Source organism: Aquila chrysaetos, chromosome 5 (assembly GCF_900496995.4).
Source record: "Aquila chrysaetos chrysaetos chromosome 5, bAquChr1.4, whole genome shotgun sequence".
In the NCBI taxonomy this organism is placed as follows: Eukaryota; Metazoa; Chordata; class Aves; order Accipitriformes; family Accipitridae; genus Aquila; species Aquila chrysaetos.
This window is the reverse complement of record NC_044008.1, coordinates 41,585,084-41,609,372: the sequence shown is the minus strand read 5'-3', so window position 1 is coordinate 41,609,372 and position 24,289 is coordinate 41,585,084. Positions and strand designations below refer to the sequence as shown.

Here is a 24,289-nt window from a genome sequence, read left to right as displayed (position 1 = left end):
ATTTTTTCCCTGCTGCAACAAATACCCGACGCTTTTTTTTTAACTTTTTTTTTTTTTTTCCCCTGTAAACGACCCAATTCTAGAGGCTGAGATTTTACAGAAGCATCAAATGCTTCAAAACGGGAGGCCGCTTGGAAAACTGGTTTTATTTGTCGCTGCGTAGGTGCCGTACCGGTACCTCCTCACACACCGCACCCGGGGCTCCCCGCCGCACCCCGTCCTCCGGCGGCACCGGGCCGAGTCCCCCCCCCCCGCACCTCACGCACCGCTAAGAGCGACGGCTCTCCAGCACCATCCCCGCCGGGTCGACCCCGGGGCGGCCACGCGGGGCCCGGCCGGGCCGCTGACACGCAGCCGCCGGCCGCTCCCCGCGGTACCTCAGCGCGGCGCGGGAAGGGAGCGCACCGCCCTCGGCCGGGGCGGGGGAGAAGAGAGGAGAGTGCTTCCCGCCACAGAGGGCCGGGGCAGCGCCGCCGGGGCGCAGAGGGACGCGGGCATCCCTCACACCGGGGGCGGGCGGGCAGGCAGCTCAGCGCGGAGTAAGGGCGGGCGGGAGCCGAAGGAGCGGTGGCCGCGGAGGGAGAGGGGGGCGTGGCCTTGTGGCCGCGGGGGCGGGGCGTGCTGCTCTCCGCGCGCCGGTTCCGGTGTGGAGGCGGGCGCGGGTGTTCTCGGGCCTCGGGGAACCCGCGGTGCCTGGGAGCATCATGGCCGCAGCCGCGTGGATGCCTACGGTAAGCGAGGGGGGACAAGCCCGTTCCCCGGGGCGCGCGCGCCTGTGTGACCTTGGCCTCGGCGGCGCCTGAGGCGCTGCCGCCGCGGGAGGCTGCCCGCCCGCCCGCCCGCCCGCAAGGTCGCGGCCCTCCGCCGGGCCCTGGCAGCGCTCCCGCGGGGCGGAGGGCCGCGGGGCTCGCTGCCCAGCGGCGGTGGGCTCTCTGCCCCCCCACCCCCCCTTCCCCGGGCCGGGCCCGGCCCCCGGGGCGGCGGCGGGCCGTTACTCAAACGGCCGGGCCGGGCGGAGCGCCGCGCCGTGTCCCTGTCGGCCGTGGCCCGGCGGCGGCCTGGCGGGGAGGTCGCGCCGTAGAGGTCAGCGCCTTGGCGGGGGCCAAGTCGGGCCGCGGAGGGGATCAGCCCCCGGGCGTTCCCCCCCTCCACACGCCTCCCCCGGCCCGGGACCGATCGTGCGCGGCTTACCGACAGCACCGGCTAAAAACGTCATTCCTTAAAAGAGCGTGCCGTGCCAGTCGTGACGGAGTCTGCCTGGGGAAACGAGAGCTGCCGTGCAACGTTCTGTCCAATTCCTTTTGGGCCCACTACCTGGCCTTTGGGATTTGCTGGGTCTGATCTATGCCGAAACGCAGCCGTTATTCCTGGGGCCGTCACGGAGACGCTGCTGCTCTTTGCCTTGAGCAAATGAAATTTCTTTCGCGTCTTTAAATAGCAGCCTGCTGGAGGCTAACTCATCGAGGAAGCCCCGCTTCATGTATGTGCTAAAACATGGAAGAACTGTCAAGAGTTAATCTCATGACTTTAAGGTCAGAATGGATCGGTTTTGTTTCGCCTGATTCTCTGCTAGTGTTACAGATGTTGAACTTGAGTATAACCTGCCAGGCCCGTGATTTCTGGCAAGACAGACCGTTCCCTTTCCAGGGCTACTCTGGAGTGTGAATCCTGACTCAGTATGCAGGAACTGTCTCATGAGGGCACTTAGGCTAGTCAACTTCACGTTTTCATGTAATTGCTCCAGCTGCTGCCTCAAACATGTGGCTTGCTGCGGTAAACGTTGCTTGCCTGCTGCAATGACCTTGTACATCTCATGTTGGGTTACAAGTAAAGATAAATTCTAGCTTAAATTACTCCTCCCACAGCACTCATTAGAACATACACGGGAATTGTATTGTTTCTAGTTGTTTCTATTAGCGCCAACGTAGTTTGTCACTTTTGCCATACAGCTCCATTTAAGCATACATGTCAGTAAAGATCAGAGAGAACAAATACAAGTTGGACAAGAGAGGAATACAAATTGTCAAGTACATTCCTGTCTAGCCTGATAGCTGCAGACAGACTAGATACGTGAGTATGGTAGAACTGAAGTAGTGCGAGTCTGTTTACACTTAGAAGTCTTCTGACTCTAAGTCGCAGAGGCATGAAAAATCCTAGAGAGGAGGGTAAGACTGGGAGGCCGTGATTTTTCTGCAGTTAAGTATCAATACTGATACAATTGGGGATTTTGTCCATGGTGCTCAGCTAGGCAAGAGCTAAAGCTGAGGTAATCATCCCAGTTTTGCAGCTTAATGCCTGTTTGCAATATTCAGATGTTAGAAAGCGTAGTTCTTTGACTATGCTGTGTAGACTTGTTGCTATGGTGAATTTTGTCTTTAATGTGCATTTCGATTATGCTTTTTAAAAATTGTCAGGCACACAGAAGGCAACAGTACAAAACCTACAGGTGTAAAAGGTGGAAGAACAAAATTCACCACAGTTTGAATGGAAGTGACACTAATGCAAAGTAGTTTTGGAAACATTACCTAAAATGTGTAAAGATACGCGCCACCCAACTGTAATGACAGTGTTTGATTTTTCACTTTGCTTTCCACGGATCTTAATCCTTAGCGTATTTAATTAGAGTTACTGCAACCTTATTTCATATGTGTAGTATGTGAGGGCTCAGGTTATTGTGCGGTAACTTTCCCTCACCCCCAGGCAAGACAGGAGAGTACAGCGCACTGCAAAGCAGGGCTGTCCTGGGTTTACCTCGTGCTAAGAATACACACATGAGGTGTCAGTGCACAGAATGTTAGAGAGCAACTTGGCAAAGTGTTACTCTCTTGTTTCATTTGGATTTTTATACGAGTTTCAGATAGGAAATTTAAAGCAATATGATTTTAAAATACAGATTTGCTGCAATATTGTTAATTTTTTTAAATCCCACTTGTGTAGTAAAATAGCTTCTTTTTGTTTTATATTCCTGCAGGTTTCTCGATTGCTAGGTGCTTTCAAAAACCAAAAACAGGTGACCAGAAGTTTTGGTAGTGCTGTGAGTATAATAGTACCTTCTTTTTCTTTTAAGAAGTTTCTCAAGAAAGGGGTTCAGAAATTTACTTTAATAAGATTGCTGTTGTTATTATTACAGTCTCAAAAAATAAGGCCTAAATAAGTGAACATATACGCTCTTAATGCCATGCTGGATTTCTATTGGTTAATTACTGTCTTTGGCAATTGCATATTAAAGTGTGATAACACAAAAGGCTCTAGCAAAAGATAGAGGTGGTATGAAAACTTTTCACAAAATAAGCCAGTCTTCTGAAACTCATCTGGAAATGGGCAAATATTGGGCACAGTAGAAAGTTTGTTGAGAAGCTTCTCATTTTCTTTATTTTGCAGACCTTCCTCCAAGCGCTAGATTTACTTTACTGCTGCTTTTAGAATACCTTGCATCTAAAGTTCTGCCTTTTCAAGGCCCTCTTTAAAGTATTTTAGACACTGATTGTGTATTTCCTTGTAGATGTTTTACCTTCTTTATGTGTATGTGTTTGAAGTGCCCACGGGCCTTTTTTTTCAGTGAAGGCAGCCTTGAAAACTGCTCGGGCAGAAGCAGGGCTCAGCACCACTGCATGCACCCTTAAGCAGGTCTTAATTTTAAAGAGGAACTGTGGCTTTTAATTACAAGTTTTGTAGAACAGCAGGTAGAAGAGCTAGAAAAGAAACTGAAGGGTCGCTCACATTTTATACGGTATACAAAGATTTAGAAGGTGAGGCACCTCCAGTTCTGTTTATACCACATTACTGTTGCAGATGGAACGTTCTCTGGCTCAGGTGGAGTCCTGCTGTGCTGTGATGCAACAACGCAAGACAGCACAAAACTAGTCTTGAGGCATTCCATCACTTACGCGCTTGCTCAACAGCAGTGTTCTTTTATCTGAAGCTCTGCTTCTTTTGTCGTGCACAGTGAATTTCTTTGGCTCAAATTAGTTAAAGTATCAGTCAATATATATTGAAATCCTGAATATTTTGTGTGAAGGATGAAACATACCTTGTGAGTTGATTCTAATTGGGGGTTTTGCAGATAATGCTGTATCTGAGCTGCCTTTTTGTAGGTAATAATGAGCCCTTACAAAACTGTTGGAAATCTTTAAATAAAACAAAAAGAGCTGGGGCACATACAGTTAGAGTAGTGATCATAATTTTTTTTTTTTATCAAAGCAGAGTACTTTCTTCCTGTTATTCAGTGAGCATGGGCTGTGCAATTTATTTCATCTGTTTGACGCTGATAAAAGAAACAAGACTGAGAACATTATGGGAGGAAAATAACTTGGTATTGTTAAAAATGGGTCCGAGATTTTTACGAAGTCACTTGAGAAGTTTAGATATGCATGACTTTTTTTTTTAAGGTGAATGTAGCTTTTCATAAATTTATGCTTTTTTAGCATGTGTTAGTATTATGCAGCATGTTGATAATATTGGAGACACATGGGTAGCAGAGCCATAACTAGGTAATATTATGTCCTCTCCAAATTTCAAGAAGAAAGCATGCTGAGATCATTCATTTCAAGGAGTGCTGAGCAGGAACCTGCCTTGCAGGTTAAATCTCTGTGTTTTGAAATAGGAATAGATAGTAGGCAGATTTTTAAACAATTCTCTCAAAGCTTTTGCACGGTCCCTTTGAAAGCAAGCTGGTCATTCTCACTCTGTCCAGTACTGCTATTCTTCACAGTGAATATTTGGTAACTGAAACTTTCTTTTCTTTTCTAGTAGTTACTTGGTTCCTACAACACATGAAAATGTTTTCTATGTAGAAGACAAGCATTCATTTGTTGTACTACTGATACTTCTTTACCTAGGTACAAACAGTAACTTTAATCCCAGGAGATGGCATAGGACCTGAGATTTCTGCTGCTGTCATGAAGATCTTTGATGCTGCCAAAGTAAGTCGTATTTGTCTTGCTGTAAGCATTGTAAGTTTAACTACAACTACAACAACAAGTAGGCATATTTAAAATGTTTTCTCTAACTTCCAAAAGATCAAGTCATGTTTAAGCTATTAAAACTTCTTGACAATAGGAGTCTGAAGACTCGGCTAATAAAAGATAGGATTGTGATATCAAGGCAGGGCTTGAAACTGTTAGCTGGCAGAAGAGTAGAGAGTTGAGAGCAAACGCGGTGTTTAATTTTTGGAAATATCAACTCAATATATCATATGAAATCATCTCGTTGATGTAGCAATCCTGAGCAACTCATAGAAGATGTTCTTTCATTCATTGTGACTTCCAGCACAGATGAAAGTGTCTGTGAAAGGACTGGCTTATTCTTAGAAACCAAACTGCTGCACTGCCAGACACATTCGTTCACTAAGTATATCCAAGAACTGTTTTACTACCTATCTGAGGAACTTCACCAGAATTTGTTGAGTTTCCTTGAAAGGAAATACAGCTCTTCAAGAAGATGCCCGTTAAATCGTTCTACGTTAGTAACAGTACCAAGGCATATTCCCTTTCTATTATGACTATCTGACTTAGATTTGGAAAAAGTGAAGTTCCCTTTAGTTATGTATGAAAACCTTACAACAGTTTTGGTTGTTTCTGGGGAGTCAAGCAGGATGTGTGGAGGAATAAAACCTAAGTTTGTGTGTGACTGCATGTTTGCAATACTTAATCAGATTTGTTTGTTTTAAAGGGGATTATCTAGTACATTATGCTTAGATTGGTTCTGTTTGCTTATGAAAGCCCTTGTACCTTTTCCTTTATGGTCCTTCCTGATGAAATGAATGGGTGGCAGCCTGTCTCCGCTTAGAAGATTCCTGTGGTGAATGTAAATTCAGAAAGCATTGTGGAACATTTGCAGATTTTCAGTTAGATAACATATATATATATGTATCTCTCTGTTATATACTGTCTTCCAGGCAGTATGGATGATGAGTTCTCAACGAATTCATTTTTCAAATGTCTTGTCTCTTGTATACAAGGAACTCAACAGCTTTAGGAGCTTGAAAGAAATAGCATGTATCTTGCAATTCTAATGACTTCCGTGTATATGACACCTAGGGAGGCATTGAGTATTCAAGTTTATGATGATACGTTGCTCATACTATTTCATTTTCACTTACTTAATTACATTTTTTTTAAATTGTTTCTTTTTGAGTTCAAACATCTCATGCTTACTCTCACTCACCAGAGAGAAATAGTTTAGGAAGGCCTGTACAAAATTCCTCATGCACCTTTTTGTGAAAGAGAAGTTAAAACTTTAAGCAAAAGTCATGATATCAAAGTTAACATAGAGTAAATGTGTTTAGGCTCCTATTCAGTGGGAAGAGAGGAATGTTACAGCTATCCAAGGACCAGGAGGGAAGTGGATGATACCTCCAGATGCCAAAGAATCCATGGATAAAAACAAAATGGGATTAAAAGGTACTTTAGGGGTTAATACAAAGATACTAAATACTGTTGTTTTTATCGTGAGTCTGATTTAAAGTCGAAGTTCTTCATCTGTAGCACAATAAAATGGCTAATTATAGGGGACAGCCTATCAGGTAGTCTTCTGTAATCTTAAACAGTCCTTAATTTCAAAGCCATAACTCTCATAGATCTAGGAACTACATTAAAGGCGGGTATTACTACATACTAACCTTTGGACTCTATGCAGAATGCATTTCTAATGCAACTGATACAACTATATTCCTAATGAATAGTATCTTTTTATGTTGTTTTCAGTGGAGACCTTTTGTAAAAACTCCTATTCCGTGTAAGGGTTGCAATTTGGCCTTTAAACAGCTGATTAATATCACTGTGTAGTACTGTACAGCACAGAAAATTCCTGTGGCATTTCAGCAAAAGGGTTAAATAGGAATTTGGAGATCCTCTGAAAGAGTACCACTTTACCTAGAGTTTCAACTCTAAAATTCACAGAGGGGTTTATCTTCTCATTCAGTCTTTTTTTTTTTTTCCTTCAGGGCCTTTAAAGACCCCAATTGCTGCAGGGCATCCATCAATGAATCTGCTTCTGCGTAAAACCTTTGACCTTTATGCAAATGTACGTCCCTGTGTCTCAATTGAAGGGTATAAAACCCCATATACAGATGTGAATATTGTCACAATTCGAGAGAACACAGAAGGCGAATACAGTGGAATTGAGCATGTGGTATGTTGCTGGAAGTGTTGTGTTTCTGGTGGGTTTTATGTGTTTCATGAATTATAATTTTGCCCATCTCAATGGCCTAGTACTAAGAGGTTGAGTGGTGTTTTTTAAGTTTGCTACCTATAAAAAAGTTATTTTATTGTGAAATGCATTGTTGAGACTGCCTCACTCAGAATTCTACTATTTTGTTCGAAACATTCATACTAGTGACTTGAAAAATGAGCTTACATTTTTACTATCAATGCAACTACTGTCTTTCAGATTGTTGAAGGTGTTGTGCAAAGTATCAAGCTAATCACAGAAGAAGCTAGCAAGCGTATTGCAGAATTTGCTTTTGAGTATGCCAGAAATAATCAGAGAAGCCATGTTACTGCCGTGCACAAGGCAAATATTATGTATGTTGACACTTCTTTTTGAGAAGAACAAGAAATAGTAATATGCATTTAATTATAAATAACTTTTTAAATTTTCCTCAAATGTATAACATCTGTTGATGCTACTGGGAGTAAGTAAAATGGGAGATAAGTAAAGTAAATGCCTCCTAAGTAAAATAGGCAATACTTACCCAGTACTGATAGGGCTGTAATAATTATGTGCTAATGTTTTTATTAGTAAGTTTGTAGTAATCCTATGACTGTCCTTGCAAAGCTCTTCTTTTAAAAATAGTCTTAAATTAGGAAAATGAATTTAAAAACTGAGGATGAAAATGGCTAGTGTCTTTAACAGTTTCCAAGCCACTTTGTGCTGAACTGAGTCATAACATGTGTGATACTATGTGACACCACCTTTACAAACTCAGTAAGCCTTTAGTAAATGAATATGGGTCATTCTGAGAATTAAAGTATGCCTGTTAAACTATTGATACAAAAATTTTAAGAGGAAATTTAAAAGGCATAACTTCTCTGATAATATATATTTAAAATATTATGTATATTTAACATAAGGGATAATTAGTCACAAATTAAGTTTCTGCACTCTAATATTTTTGTTTAATACTCTGTGCATGCAGTTTTCTTTATCTTCAGTATTGTTTACTTAAAATAACTGCAATATTCTCTTGTTTAATTGCAGGAGAATGTCTGATGGGCTTTTCTTGAGAAAATGCAGGGAGGCAGCAGAAAACTGTAAAGATATTAAATTTAATGAAATGTATCTGGATACTGTGTGTCTGAATGTGAGTATTTATATGTTTTAATTGTGGATATTTTTAAATTTAAATTCTTAACCTTAATGAAAATACACTTCTTTCTAGATGGTTCAAGATCCATCACAATTTGATGTGCTTGTTATGCCAAACTTGTATGGTGACATCCTCAGGTATGGAGATTTTAATTTAAACTAACCCAACGTGTAAAATATTGTTACTTTCCAGACTGTTACTCAGGTTATATGCTAGCCAGATGGTGATGATTTTATGCATCCAGAGTTTAAAACTTTATAAATCAGACTTTAAATGGGAAAAAAGGATGGTATTATTACACTTCAATTATTAATATATTTTGGGGAGGGGCTATATGATTGCTTATGGAGGCTATGAATATTGTTCAGATGGGGCAGAACAGAAATTTCTCCAAATGCGTGAAGAATTTAACGGCTTAAATTGTAATAAAGAATGCTTAGTTAGATATTGGGGAAAAAACTTTCTAATCTTAAGCACTAAAATAGATGTAAAATAGATTGTATAAAATGACTGTGGGACCATGATGTTTACAGCAAGCTAGCCACACAGTTAAATGATTCTGCATAGTCACTGAAGAATGAAATGTATGGCCTCTTAATGTCATACCAGCTCTTGTTTTATGTGTTGTATTTTTCCCTTACCTTCAAATTAAATTTCGTATTTTAATAACATTAATACTAGAGGTACTTGATGTCTTGAAAGCAAAATCCGTCAGCATTTTCTATTCTGTAAAATGTTTAGGTAGAGTGTAAATTCAGTAAAATACTGCATGTAAAATTAAGCATCTTAACCTGAACTTTTAAGTGTATAACATAACATTGCTTCTCCTTGCATCTCTAAAGGGAGATTGAGAAAATAGCTTGAATCAGAATTTGTTTAAAGGTTCAACAATGATTTACATCTTAGAATCCATCTCCTGGTTTTGTACAGATAATAAATGTAAAGGTAACTTACATATAAGAAGAAATGCTTGTTGAGCTTCTCTTAAAACTGCACTTTCTCTATTATAAGGCTGTTTGTCACCTTTAAGAAAAATCAGACTCCAACTAATTCTTCTTGCCTTAAGAATTGGTAGAGGAGTCCATAGGGCCCTCACAGCAGCTGTTATGCTGTTAACTAAAAGAGATCAAATCGGATGAGTCCCATCATCAGTACTATTTTAACTCACTTCACCCAGTTCTGTATCACCCATTTTAAAGTTCTCATAGAAATTCCATAAAGAATTTCATACTTCTAAAAATTTTCCATAAATTTGAGTCTGTTCTTGAAGAAGGGCGCTCTGTCACTAGGGAAAGTCTCACCTGTAGTGCTTTTTTAAAGCATGAACATAATCCCAAACAGGCTTCTTGGACTGAATAGGTACAGAAAGAGATCTCTTACCTTGAAGCATTAAATACCTACAGCAACAAATGTAGACTGTATCCTTTTTTTTCCCCCAGACTCTATACAACTAAAGCTAATTGGTTTATTTTAGCTTAAACTTAAAATATTGTTCTGCAAGGTCATCCAAACTTTTCTGCTTATTAGACCTTGGTTGGGTAAGCTGTAGGCAATAAAACAGTATGCTAAAATATCAAGAGTTTTAAGAGCCTTGTTTATCAGGATGTTCAGCTTTGAGGGTACAGTATAATGACTATAGGCACAGTTGGTTTGTCCTTCCCCATGTTAATTTTGGAGGAAACTAAATGCAGATTGGTTACATCTGATGATCTGCTCATGTCAGACTTGTGACTTATGGGCTGTTCAGTAAACAGAGGGGGAAAGCTAGTCTGGTGTCACTCAGAACATGTTCCTTAAGCTACATGCAATAAACTGTAAAACTACTATTCATTCACCTACGCAAGCAAAATTCTTCTAAGTTTTCTAGAAGGACTTTATGTATGAAAAGTAGTTCTGTGGCCTCTTCAGAGGAAGTAAGACTTCTGGATAGTTACAGGGAACTGTACATTACAATTTTTGCTAGTTTTTGAGACTACTTCTGTTCTTTGAGTACCTTTTGCTGTGCCTGTGTGTTAATCAGCTTTATTCTAGTATTTGAAATTTCCTTTTAATTTTCCTTTATTAAATTGTCTCCTGCTAGTGGTCCTACAAATTTTCAAATGTTCAATGGAATACAAGTGGCTAACAGCATCTATTCTTTCCCAATATTATTCACAGACTGTGGGGGTATATAAGCTAAGTTATTGTTGCAATAAAATGAGAAACAAAAAATATTTTAATACCTTGCAGAGAGGCAACTGTATAGGGAAAAACTTGTGGGTTTTTCTGTTTCTTGGGTTTGGGTTTTTTTTTCAGTGACTTGTGTGCTGGACTGATTGGGGGTCTTGGAGTAACACCAAGTGGAAATATTGGTGCTAATGGAGTTGCGATTTTTGAATCGGTAAGTCTTCTTATGCAAGGTATAGTAGTAATAACTACTTTGTCTCAACTTGAGAATCTAAAACTTTTCCATGACATACAATGTGGCTGTCATTTAACTAAGTTCTCCATAAAACTATTTTTTACTGTGAAAACGCTGAAGCATTACCCAGAGAGAGTATTTATAAAGTATGTATTACACAGAGTTTTTTGCATGTCCTTTTACTGACACTTTGTTTTCCCTCTTTTTCATAAGATAAATACCCTCTGTGAAATAGAACTTGAGGGGCATGATTGGGAGATACTAGGTGACCTAGTTCCCCCTTTCTGATGCCTTTGAACTGAATTGTTCTGGTCTTTCCTATCTCCTTTCCACTAACTGTATCACAGTGAAGTTAAGTCCTATTTTAACATGCTTGTGCTCGAGGACTATGTTTCAGGTTGCTTGCATACACTTGAATTGCCTAGGACATTTTAATCAGCATATTGACATCGTAACAGATAGGTTCACTTTTATTTCTAGGTTCATGGCACGGCACCAGACATTGCAGGAAAAGATTTGGCAAATCCAACTGCCCTTCTTCTGAGTGCTGTAATGATGTTGCGTCACATGGGACTACACAAACATGCCACAAAAATTGAGACAGCTTGCTTTGATACAATTAAAGATGGAAAGGTAATATGAGGGTGTGCAAATAAATGCAGTGAATTAAAATCATATTGTATCACAGCAAAAATTAACGTAGAACATTAACACCAGAACAGTGGATGACCTGCTGTGCTAGTGTGACACATGAGCAGTGCTGCTATCCTTCTCTGATAGTAATTATATTATCTTTGGTGGTATTAAAACTGCCTAGCTCAGTAATAAGGACAGGCTGTAGCATTCCTTGTGTCTCAGTAATGCTCATCGTGCATTTCCACAGCTTTGTTAACTCTAAAAGCTAGAGCTGGATGGCTGTTTTTCAAGGGAATTAGAGTTTTAAGTAACTAGTGGTATTTCACTTGTGAAGTTTCTAATCCATACAAAGCATATATATTTAAGTCTGGATCCTGAAGTGAAGGACACTCATTTGCCTTTCATAGGCTTAATCATCCACTTTATTTATAGCATGTCAGTCCTGACTGTAATACTTTTGCTCCTATTTTTTCAGGTCAATTATTTTCTTTTTTCCTCCTAACTGCTTTCACTCCTTTCTGGACTACAAAAGAACAGTTTTTATCCAGTATTTACTTTTTCCCTTAAGATTGTATGTGATTTCCCTTTTGGAGTAAGTGTCTCCAGATGCGAGACTCAAATGGGATATTATGGGATATTCTGGGGGGGCTTATGCTCTGAAACCTGACTTGAATTTGTGCTGTTAACATTATTGGTTCACTCATCTACTTTGACATCCACCTTTTCAAAACATAGCTGGAAAGATCCTGAAGATTGCAGTTAAAGAGGATTAGCAGTTAGCCATGGTGGTTTAACTATCTCGGGCAGGAGCATAAGAAGCTGCTTTGTAATTAAAAGTAACAAGCATGCTTAAACAAAAAGCTGTCATAATTTCATAAGTGGTCTATTTGCAGCTATCTTACTGTGTGTAGAAGCCAGTTAAAAAAAAAAAAAATCTAAACTTACAAGTGAATAAAGAGGTGCTCCTGTAAAGTTCCCATTTACTGCTCTGGAAATGAAATCCTCCATCTGCAGGTCAGTAATTCTATGGAAGATAACATAGTGCAAGTTTTGTGACATGGCTTCTTGTTTACTAGTTACTTACAATGTTATGATTATATGCTCACAATGGAGAGAATCTTTTTAAATTGAAAAAAGCATAATGCAGTTAAAATGACAAGATCCTAAAATAGTAACCTTGATTGCCTCTCATGCTTGCTATTTCTCCCTTCTCTCCCTTCCCCCCAGCCATTTAATTAAGATCTGTGTGTGTGTCATGTAAGGGGAAAACTAATTATTTTAAATTATCTCCTAGACTGCTTTAATCTACCTAGGTTGGACAAGCAATGTTGCCCACTTTTTTTTCTTTTTTTTTTTTTTTTTTTTTTTTTTAATTTTATTATCTTAATGCTGCCAGACAGGAGTTGTACTTGATGAAAAAGTTTCTTTTAACTCTGCATTTTTCCATCTCTTAACTAAACTAAGCAAACTTAAAGAACTGTTAACATGGCAGCATTAAGAGCTATGTGTGCTTTTTCTGTGTGGGTTTCCTTTTAAAACAAAACAAAACAAACAACAAGACCCAAAAACCTTACTGCATTGGTCTCAATTTGTTGCCTTGTGCTGAGCCTTCATATATGAATTTACTTCAAAAGGACAAACTTCTTACTGAAAATGTAAATACTTAACAATCAATGACACTGTTATGTGGCCAGGGGACTTTGGAGAGGTTTGTCCAAAGTCTTTTCTACTTGCTTCAATCTGCAGAGTCCTTATTGATGGCTATAAGAAACTTGATGTATTCCTTCTGACCCCTGTTTAGTATCCATACACAACATATAAGGTGAAGATATAGAACTGTTCAGAGACAAGACTAGCCCTGTAAGACGTTTTAGTAATACTGTTTTTTCTTTCTTTCAGGTCTTGACAAAAGACTTGGGAGGTAGCGCCAAGTGTTCGGAATTCACAGAGGAGATCTGCCGCAGAGTGCAGGACACAGACTAAGCTTTTCTCATTCTAATAACTCCAGAAGGACACATCACACAAAGTACATTATATATAACCCGATATCCATATGCATATAGTTTGCTTGTCTCTTAAGAGAGCAAGCTTTTTAGTTAGGGCTTCTCCATTAATAAATTTAGTCCAAATGGCTACAAATGATGCTTGTGCCTGCTTTCAGTGGACTTTTCTAAGTGCTTTGTGTTATTTATTTATTTTTTTCTATCATCTGGTGAACATTTTTATGTAAGTGAATTCTTTTATTGCCACTGTAACTGTCTACCATTTTTCATTTCAACTAGAGGTTTTTACTTTCCGCAAAGAAAAATTACACAAATAAACCAGTAACAGAATTAGTGAAATGTAAAAGCACCTTAATGGTTAAAACCTACTTTACTGATCTTACTGAAATTTAAAAGATAGGTTTTCAGCCTAACAATAGCACAAGATGACCTTCATGAACAGAAACGGGTATAAAATAACTTAAAATAGCAATTTCATGTTAAAAGCAATGAAGAAAACAGTTTAGATACTCTGGTGATTCATTAAATATAGCCTTGCCCTCCAAGGGCACAAATAAAGAAATACAATATTCTAGAGATTTAATCTAGTTGTGTATTTTTAAAAAAGCCCACAACCATTAACCAGAAAGGGGTGAGGTTTAATGTTGAAGTAAAATTATTTTTCAAATCTATATACCAAAATAATTCTTACAAGTTTTCCTCTCTGAAACACACTTCACAACAGAGTTCTAATGAGAGTAAATTATACAAAATTACTTCTGCCCTATATTGTGAGGGGAAAGTACTAACTTTGCAAATTTATACTAAATATTTCATGACTTCTGCTAGAATGCTTTTTGTGTTGTAGTTTTATGCATAGTCTGTTCAGTGTGTCTTACTGTATTGACTATTAATTTTATTCTAGAAATTCTGAATGTAAGGGACTAGTCCTAAATGGATTAAGACAGATCAAAGGTTTGGTTCTGGTGCCTATGTTCCAGAAACACATTTCATCCCTATTCAAGGGGATCCAAGACTATTTTTTCCCTGCTTACTAAGCTTAATGGGCACAAAAGCAACTCTTTTCCCTCCCTTCTTCATCACGTACAGATCATCATATGAGTCACTGTGATCTGTATGCCTTAAGGTATGCTTCCATTAGTACACCCTACAATAAAATGTACATTTTAAAACTCAGAACTATAGCACAGGATTATCCCTACTGCCAGAAACAGGCTTCTTAAAGCTTAATTCTATTAATAGATATTACTCTACTTAGCTACTTTCTATTAAGACTGTTTAGGCTGGTTGTTTCAGAAGTAAAATCAATTTTGAGTAACAACTTCTAGTGTCACTCTATAAAGTAAGCATCCCAGCTTTTTTTATACAGTCTAACAACATGTTGGAGGAGGGACAATGAGCTTTATTCCTCGTGCACTCTGCTTTTGGTGAATAGGGCAACATTTCTTTCTGTGTTTTACAAGCTGCTGCTTCCTTGTTTCCTTTAGATCAATATTGTTAAAGAACTTCTGAATTACCATTGCGCACAAAATGGGGAAAAATAAACTTTTCAAAGTCCTATTGCTTGTTTTGTTTTTATAATCCTAGGCTGCCATCTCATCTTACGTGTTGAGCTGATTATTGGTACTTGCAACAAATCTTAAGTCTGTAAGATGTGTTAAGACTGGTAATAGAGCTTTCCTGGAAACAATACCCTATTCTGCCTGATTTTTTTTTGGTCAAGAACAGTGGCTGTAGCTTGCCTGCTTGTGTTAGCTATTTTAACTCTATCAAAGATCACTTACTAACAGCAAACCTTCAGACAACTTTATCAAGTATGTCTGTCACATAATAGGATTTACTTTTTATATGGAGAAGAAGAAATGCAGCTCACATTTGTCAGAATTAGTATAATGTGAATATTTAAACATGCAGCTACACACTGACAAACATTGCTTCTAAACTCTTGCTTAAAAAAAAAAGGTGCTGTAAACAATTTAAAAGAAGTTTCTGTTTTAAATAGCGCTTTAATGTTAGAGCGCCTATATTTGCTACTTTATGTCTTTCAGTCTTAGGGAGCTATTCCCCCAACTTTTTTGATTGTTTTTAGGAGAAATAGTAATGCTTATTTCAACATGGATTTAAGAAATGATGAGCTGCTGTTTTCACAGGAGTTTGAATACTAGCCACAAAGAGTGTCTTTAGATTCTGAAATGTTGTGTTAGTGAACAAAAAGAAACTCTGCTCTGCGAGGGAAAAAAACAGCCCTTTTGATTTTTTTTTTTTTTTTTAATAATTATCTTTATCACTGGAGTGGTATTACAGTTTCACTAAGCAGTACTGCCAACTACTGATCTACCAAAATATATCATGAGCTACCAGCAACGTCCTGTAAGGGGGGGGGAGAAATCACTGTATAAAAAATTTTTGTGTTTCAGTCTAGAGGAATTAATTAGTTATACCTGCTTTATACCACACAAGAGGATGTTTTTAATCTTAATCATTTAGGTCATAAAGTAGAAACAGTATTAAGAGAATGGACACGCTGTGTAGATGCTTCTGTAAAAAGAGGACGAGCAATCAGGTGAATATCAGGAACAACTAAATTGACACAACAATTTTCTAGTGGTTCAGTTCAATAGACTACAAAATCAAAACAAGCATGAATCTTCGTTAATGGTTTTGATTAGGAAATACTTTCTTTAGCTCACAGATCTTTCTTAATGCTTGGATGAAAGACTTCTTATTCTTCATAGAAGGAGTCTACTTCATTTCTGTATTTCTCAAGCACGGTAAGCCGTTTTAACTTCATTGTTGGACCTTAAAAGAGGGAGTTAGTCACAACAGCAGAAACAACAAAAATTCATACTCAGTTTGAGGTTGGTTCCTAAGATTTTCTATTTTAAGAGCCTGTTTGGAAGAACATCTCCCACTCTGTAAGTGCAGGTGATACCTACTAAAAGTGAGAAGCAAGCTTGGTATGTAAGGTTGCCTCCACATAAGCATGAGGGCTTCAAAAGGAGCTGCAGATAAGAGGGTGATGACTGACTACTACTTTTTAATTAAAAATAATTTAAAGGATAATGTTTTTGAAAGCTTTTAAACAATTCCCAGTTTATTCAAAGAGCCTGGTAATGTGCTTGGGACTGTTAACAGTCAGGCTTTCACTGTCTTGCTTCTCTCTTTTTTAACAAGAAATTTTCAGTATTATTACTGGAAGTTATTAGTACTGTAATGCACAAGGAATTAACCAGAATTGATTGTTTAATTGCCCAAAGCAATCTGAAATTTAACTATAGAACTGTACTTGTAAATGAGGACAGATTGGTACATATGTACACAGCAAAAACTCAAAATTTTTGTGTTCTTTAAGACATACTGCATAATGCTTTTTCCTTTCCCTCTAGTGGCTGTACCCAGAATTTGGCATACAAAACGGTATTTGAATACTCTTAGATCAGCAGCCTCTTTACTGTGTGTATACCTCAATATAAATCAGTAAATCTTACCTAGTTCTCCCCCGGAAATCGAAAAATCTCTTGGCAGGACTATCCATTTTTTAATACAATGAACCCTATTAGCAGCCTTCATGTTGACTTTGTTGATTCCCTCCTGAATGGCCTGGTAGATCGCATGGTCTCTTGTAGCTACAATCTCTGATACTTTAGTGGCTTTACTACCAGTCTTCTGGCAGAAGTCTCTAGCTTGCTCAGTGAGAATGTCAGTGGGATCAGATGTATCCGGGTCCAGCACACTCTAAAAAAACAAACGAAGTGAATCATCAAATGCTCACTCTTGCAAGGCATTAAATGTTTCTCTGATCAGGTCCCTGCCGACTAGTAGGAATCAAGAAGGCTCAGCATCAACACCCATTCTGTAAGCCTTAAAAAACAGAAATGCCTACAGATGATAGTGCTTTTCTTTCCACTTGGCTACCAAATGCGAGTATTTTTGGCTTATATGCAGATGACATGAACAGACTTAAAACATGTCAATTAGGCAATAAAGTCCATCTATAGACCTTGAATTTCTACCATATTTTCCAAATTACTCCATTGTTACAGGGGAACATTTAGCTCATCATTAAATTCAGTTACTGCAGTGTAATGTAAACAGCTTGAGATAGAAGCATTTTTTCAAGTTAGACTTCTTAAATTAGTCTTTCTATTGTACCTGTAGATAGGGAGTATCAGTCATAGAGGTAAATAACCTCAGGTAAAACTAAAGGGTCATTCACTATGTATGTACACAGAACATAAAGTGCAAATGTTTTAGGAAAAAAATTATTCCTCAATGGAAGCATATACCACAGCAAAACTATTAATTATTTTGTTCTACAGTCACCCTTATTGTGTTATGTGAAAAGAACAAATTGTAAAGAAATGTTTCTGTTGGAAAGTTTCTGTTAGAAAACTTTTTGCCCATAACAGAAACATTTGTTGGCTTTGCTCGTCTGTAAGAATAAAAGTTATTACTGTGCTCCATTACAGAGACTTCTCACTCTTTCAACATTTCTTAATTAAAAATTTGCATTTAGATAAAAAAATAGGCCTTATTATATGTATAGGAGAAACAGCAGTAAACACGTAGATGTTTAGCAGATCACCTAACTGTAAGAAGTTTAGACCATCAGGATTTGCTCTGTAGTTGCCATACAATTTTTTTTCCACTAACGTCCTCCTATCTAATTTTGGGTCTTTACAAATAGTTCAAAATTCATCTTTTGTTAGGTGTAGGTATATAGTTTCACTGAAACCAAAAGTAAAACTGGCTTACCTTTAGGGTCAGCAACATAGACAAAAACTTCTTTTTATCTCCAATCACCATAGCATTACTAACAATTGGGAGTTCTTTTTTAACAGCATCTTCAATTGGAATTGGAGGCACATTTTCACCTCCAGCTGTAATAATCAAATCTAGGCAAAAAAGAAAGGCTATTAGTTGAATTTAAATAAATTCCAAAGATCAGGTTAATGTCTGGATTGACCCACTTTTCTTATTCTGACATAAAGAATAAGAGATTTTTTTTTTCAAAGAAAACAAAGCCTATTAATTATCTTCAAATAAAAATGCTAATATTTTTCAAATATGTGCTCAAGTTCTTAGTTCTCCCTCAGTATGACATAGTTGCTCCAGATAATTTTTACGTAATCCAGTAACAGGTCAGTTATTCTCAAGGCACTGTTGCATAATCTGGAATTCTTCTGTGAGCAATCATCTCTTCCAAATGAGCATAGGATTCACTCTCTGTTTTACTGTTGCTATCTCGCCAAAAAGCAAGTTCATTGTTAACATCATGATTAAAACTAGTTCTTAAAGCCACCAAGAGGGATCAAACAAAAATAAGTTACTCCTGCAGGAAGACTCCATAAAAGCAACATGGAAAGAAGGGATAAAGGAGTGTGAGGGAGAAGTCAAGAGAGGAAGTTTGCAGTGGAAGTAGTGAGTTCTGCCCTACTTTTGACATGAGGGAAATATAATGAAAGACTGGAATCTTAATATTTTTAAGGGTTGTAAACAATGGTAGTGATACCTTATTCTATTGATAAAGGAATCTGAATTTTTATTTGAATGCGTTTGTTCTGAAGTATAATACATATATTCATTGGAATTATTACAAATTTGAGTATTATCTAAGTAACTTCCAACTCTTTGCTTTCATTACACTAGTGACTTCTCACTGTCCTCAAATAATAGTCTTTGCAGCATTTCAGAACATGCTTCAACAAGTAATGCAGACAAATGGTATACCGGTCCTTTGTGTAATAACGCAGCTGATTGTATGTATTAAGGATCGGGTTGGTACCCAATTCCCTGTCAGCAACAAAATTGAAGAATTTAGATGCAATCAAGGGTTGCAAGGGACCTTAAAGATCATTTAGTTCCAACCCGCCTGCCATGATCTTCCACTAGACCAGGCTGCTCAAAGCCCCATCGAGCCTGGCCTTGAACACTTCCAGGGATGGGGCATCCACAACCTCTCTGGGCAACCTGTTCCAGTGCCTCACCAGCCTCACAGTGAAGAACTCCAACAGGTCCATGTCCTTCTTATGTTGGGGGCCCCAGAGCTGAACGCAGTAATATAGCACCCTTTCAGCATTCATAGGTTTGGGCCCTACCATCTCTACTGCTCCATGAGAACTATGATGAGAAATAACTTCCAGTCTATACTCAACCTTCTGGTATGGAATAGGCATTGATCATGTCATGATTTAACCCCAGCCAGCAACTAAGCACCACGCAGCCGCTCACTCACTCCCCCACCACCCAGTGGGATGGGGGAGAAAATCGGGAAAAGAAGTAAAACTCGTGGGTTGAGATAAGAACGGTTTAATAGAACAGAAAAGAAGAAACTAATAATGGTAATGATAACACTAATAAAATGACAACAGTAATAATAAAAAGATTGGAATGTACAGATTATGCACAATGCAATTGCTCACCACCCGCCGATCGACACCCAGTTAGTCCCCGAGCAGTGATTCCCCTGCCCCCACTCCCCCCAGTTTATATTATATACTAGTCGTGACGTCACATGGTATGGAATACCCCCTTGGCCAGTTTGGGTCAGCTGCCCTGGCTGTGTCCCCTCCCAACTTCTTGTGCCCCTCCAGCTTTCTCGCTGGCTGGGCATGAGAAGCTGAAAAATCCTTGACTTGAGACTAAACACTACTTAGCAACAACTGAAAACATCAGTGTTATCAACATTCTTCTCATACTGAACTCAAAACACAGCACTGTACCAGCTACTAGGAAGACAGTTAACTCTATCCCAGCTGAAACCAGGACAGATCTCATAACTATAAAAGTTATTTCTCTCCCTAGTAACCACACTTCACACACTTGAGGAAGCACAAGTAGTGTTTATAGAATCAGAGACTTATGTCAAACCACAGATATATACCAAAGTTAGTTGTGTATCCAAACTTGTCTAGGTCTATTTTTTCCTTTCCTTCCACCCTCCTTTTGCCTTAGTCTTGTCTTTGTGTTAGCTCCTCTACCAATCTCTTAGTTTTTCATTGTCTGTCAGCTTTTTCCCAGCTGATCCAGACAACTGTAATAATTGTAACAACTTTTTTCCACACCTCTACAAGTAATCCCCCTGTATGGACTTCTCTAGCTACATCTTTCTGCTTTGCAGCTAATGAGTCCTAAAACTCGTAAGACCCACAGAACCAAAGGAAGAAGTCCTGTTTCAGTCACTAGAAGAAAAGCTTCTTTACTACCTTCTATTAGATTTTACCTTATTTGGACTTGGATTTAAAATTTTAATGAAACTGGGCAGAGAGTTATTTTATCCCAGATGGTCTACCTACTCTGTAATTTAGAGTAATCATTATTAGTTCAGCATTCAAGGAAGATGTAAGTGACACACAAATGTTATGACGGAATGAGACTAGGAGTTGCTAACTGCTGTGCTAAAGGAAAATGAATCAGACAAGAAAGCAAGTTAAAATCAAGATAGCTGCATTTGGTGCAGGCTATTAATAGCATCTGCTTAAGTCCTGATTCCTAACAGGGCACTATGTCACCCTATGACAAATTCACTCATCCATGTTATCTCCCTAGTGATTCATCATATATTCTAAGATGACAGTTACTCAATTTTAAAATCTTCTTCAGTTACATCTCAACTGTGACCAATCCCACACTCTGAATATGAACTGTGAAAAAAAGCTTCCCAGTAAGCAAGTGACCAGGCTTACTCCTGTGAGACTTCAAGCTATGTACTGTAATAATACCTAGGTTTATTGCTTTAGCTTTAACTTTCCTTTCTGCTCTCAAGCTTCAACACAAGTCTCTGCAAACACATCACCTAAGGCATCAGAGGAACCTAGCTCTGACCTACAGCAACAACTTCTAAATAACAAAGGGTTGTCTCTCGTTACTGTCTAAATATTCTAATGTGCAATTAAGACAATTTAGCAAGATTCAAAGGGAGACTGGAAACCTGCATTGTTATTTTATATTACTAATTGTAATTAATACTGAATAAAGGTCTGGGAGATAAAAAGCTTCATTGTAGGAATTGAATCATCTGCACCTATTACAGACTAGAGAGAAACCTTTCCTGAACAGGGCACACCATGGTTTCCTCATAGGAAAGTTTATTTTACCTTCCTATTAGGTCAATGCTGCTAGCATTAGAGGAAAGGCACTTAATTAGATGGGCCACATCTGACATGTGACTGAACAGTGCTGAACAGTTACCATAAACATGGAGCAAGATTTTGCTTATTACCTTTAATTCTTCCAGTGACATAAAGAAAGCCATCCTTGTCCAGTTTTCCTAAATCTCCAGAATGCAGCCACCCATCCTCATCAAAGGCTTCTTTTGTTTTATCTTCCATATTTAAATAACCCATGAAAACAGTCCTTCCCCAGAAACAGATTTCTCCATTGCCTTCTGTATCTTCATCCACCAATTTCACTCTGCAGCCAGGTACTGGCTTACCACAGCTATCAGAGAAGAGCAGAAAAAAAACACAAAGAGCACAGAAATATTAAACATAATGCTGGTAAGACATCTAACATGCCAAATCCCCAAACCTATCAAAATATTAGTGACTGTAAATAACACCCTGCTGTAACTATTTGAAAGCTATAGAATATTAATTCCCTAGGGCAGGTATGGTAGAGTAAGTACTTTTCGGCTGTCTATCTTGCCCTGTGCTTCCTGGGTTTTTTTCCCCCTCTGTATCTTCAGGCATAAAAACACTTTTGTATTTGAGGTGTTGCATTTGAAAGTTATCCTACCCTGGGCCAGGGCTGGGATATACATCAGATTTAGTAACTGCATTCTGTGTATAATGCTGTAGATCACTTTCAGTGCTCTTGGCGTGGCATGCTATGGAGGCAATGTGTTCAGCTTCTGACCTGGAAGTTATTTTGCCTCCCAAAGTCGCAACAGATGGCAATGCATTGAGAGAAAATAAAATAAGTGGTAAGATCTTTGCTGAACTTAGTAAATATTCTTCTCAGATATAATGAAACATACCATATTAAAAAAAAAAAAAGAAAAAAAGAAAAGAAAAGTAAAATTACCTGTGCTGCCTGTAAATGTAAGGTCCAGATAGGCAATGTGGGCCTGTGGTCTCACTCATCCCATAGGCTTCATACAGGGTGATGTTCAGACCCAAGAAGAAATACAGTGTTTCTGTATTAAGAGGAGCAGCACCAGAAAAGTGCTTCTGACAGGAAGAAAAACCCAGTGCATTGCGTATTTTTGCAAGCACTAAGTAGTCTGCTAACCTTGTCCAGAACTGCTTTAAATCACTGCTGAGTACAAACACACAGGAGAAGGAGACAGTAAGTCAGAGCAACCTATGGAATTTTCAGAACAAAATCAGACACAAATTTTGTTTAGAGATGCATTTGCCAATTGGTTTTGGGTGCTGACAGAAGTTACATCAGTAAGAACAGGTTACATATTTGTCCTTTTTTCATTTATTCAGTGTTTTTCATTGCTAGCGAACTCCAACTCTTGAGGTGTCCAAATACTCCAAATACATAATCTATAAAAACACATTGTATAAAACAAAGTTCTTGTACTCCTGATTCTTTATCAGTTAAATGTGTATCTGAGGACCTATACCACTAAAATCTGAAATTTGCAGGACCTATCTGAGAAGCTGAGTGATCAGACAAGCAAAGCAGTATCATCGCACAAACTTTTGGAATACCATTTTCTGTAAGCAATTTCACACTTCATTGTGTCACGCTTTAAAGAACTTTGGAACAGGAAAGAATTGTGAATTAAGTTAATATTTGAATTTATACAACATTCTTTATCCAGGCAATCTTATGGAGGAAAACACCAATGTTATTCAGAACAGAGATAATGTACTTAGAGCTCAGAGAATTCATGGGGGCTGTCCCTGAGTTTCTCTGCGGAGATGAGATGTTCTTACTCACATGGTGCATACCCCAAACTGTCATGAGCCAGTCTGCCTGGGCTGTCCCCCAAAATTTCCCCCCTCTCATACACCTCCTCCAAATTCATGCCCTTTCCTCACACCAGTAACTAGCACTTGCATAGTCACATGGTGCCCTGCATCAGGGAACTCTCCCCACTGAAAACTAACCTGTTCAATTAACAGAAAACACAGAGTTGGGGGATGTGTTAGTGGGAGCATGTTCTCAGGGAGGATGGAGGGACTCTTTTAACAGTCACCTGCATTTAATAGTCAGCCAACTGTAATTGATAACTACACCCTCCCTCTTGCATTATATTTGCTGTGTAGCCAGGCCAAATTTTACCCGTTTACACTTAAGAGTCTCACTGATGCTTCATGGTTTATTACAAGCAGATAGCTACTTTCGGGTTGATGAAAATCTCACTCATTATAATACATACCTGCTTGAGCAGTTTAGGTTTCTCTCTAAGCTAAGTGACATAGCCCATGACACCATTTTCTTCTTCATAAATCCTGACTGAGCAGAAGCATCCTTTAATTTCTCCATGATTTTCTCCCATACTCGGGGAACTCCCATGTGAGATGTTGGCTGTACTTCTTTTAGTGTGTTGATCAAGCTGCCCTGTTAAAATCACTAAATCATTTCAAAACATTGCAAAAGGTCCACAGCAGTGATAAAAAGGTTTGGTGACGCAGTCTGCATCTTGCAATACTAAGATGTAGAACATCACTAAACATGTAGGATATAAAGAAGGACTGCTGAACCTACTTCAGTCAGACATACACACTAACATGTGCCACCTCTGACACATTGGGGGAGGTATGTATACAAGAAGGAAAACGCATGGGTGGTTTAGTTCCTTCTGCCTCCCTTTCCTCCAAAAATTTCTTATACTTCTTTTGCTTTAGATGCATACTCTTCTGCCTTAGAACCTTATGGATCTGGATTATATATTTTAACTGGAGTCTAGGGCACTGGATCACAAGTCTAATGGATATTATTTTTCCATAATTCTTACAATAACAGACTCAGTCTTCATCCTCT

At 38.7% G+C, this 24,289-nt stretch overlaps 3 protein-coding genes across 14 annotated transcripts in view; 1 reads left to right on the top strand and 2 right to left on the bottom strand.

The window, feature by feature from the left end:
* The window catches only part of CIB2 (calcium and integrin binding family member 2), a 55,951-nt gene extending 54,415 nt beyond the window's left edge, over positions 1 to 1,536 (bottom strand). Inside the window, exon 1 of the mRNA XM_041123923.1 lies at positions 1,192 to 1,536. The gene's annotated coding sequence lies outside the window, so the exon portion shown is untranslated. The remainder of the gene's footprint in view (positions 1 to 1,191) is intronic.
* On the top strand, positions 596 to 14,906 carry IDH3A (isocitrate dehydrogenase (NAD(+)) 3 catalytic subunit alpha). Of its 3 annotated transcripts, XR_003923660.2 has the most exons (12): positions 596 to 731; positions 2,972 to 3,034; positions 4,839 to 4,922; positions 6,287 to 6,401; positions 6,944 to 7,131; positions 7,390 to 7,523; positions 8,200 to 8,302; positions 8,381 to 8,445; positions 10,604 to 10,688; positions 11,190 to 11,342; positions 12,239 to 12,359; positions 13,245 to 14,906. XR_003923660.2 is itself a non-coding variant. In XM_030016124.2 (11 exons), exons 1-11 carry the CDS (start codon positions 705 to 707, stop codon positions 13,326 to 13,328), a joined length of 1,101 nt encoding a protein of 366 aa, XP_029871984.1. In that variant the 5' UTR covers positions 596 to 704; the 3' UTR covers positions 13,329 to 14,906. The 3 variants fall into 3 exon arrangements, 2 of the variants coding, with proteins under 2 accessions (XP_029871984.1, XP_029871986.1); XM_030016124.2 differs by lacking the exon at positions 12,239 to 12,359; XM_030016126.2 differs by lacking the exon at positions 12,239 to 12,359 and having other exon boundaries at positions 602 to 731; positions 2,972 to 3,010.
* The window catches only part of ACSBG1 (acyl-CoA synthetase bubblegum family member 1), a 54,267-nt gene continuing 43,530 nt past the window's right edge, over positions 13,553 to 24,289 (bottom strand). For 8 of the 10 annotated variants that reach the window (XM_030016118.2, XM_030016117.2, XM_030016119.2 and 5 more), the window contains 6 exons: positions 23,685 to 23,866; positions 22,373 to 22,606; positions 21,570 to 21,787; positions 18,104 to 18,243; positions 16,837 to 17,083; positions 13,553 to 16,147 (listed from right to left, as the gene is read on the bottom strand). In XM_030016118.2, coding sequence (XP_029871978.1) covers positions 16,071 to 16,147; positions 16,837 to 17,083; positions 18,104 to 18,243; positions 21,570 to 21,787; positions 22,373 to 22,606; positions 23,685 to 23,866 — 1,098 coding nt within the window. In that variant the 3' untranslated portion in view covers positions 13,553 to 16,070. The remainder of the gene's footprint in view (positions 16,148 to 16,836; positions 17,084 to 18,103; positions 18,244 to 21,569; positions 21,788 to 22,372; positions 22,607 to 23,684; positions 23,867 to 24,289) is intronic. The other 2 variants (XR_005932527.1, XM_041123917.1) reach the window with 2 other exon arrangements.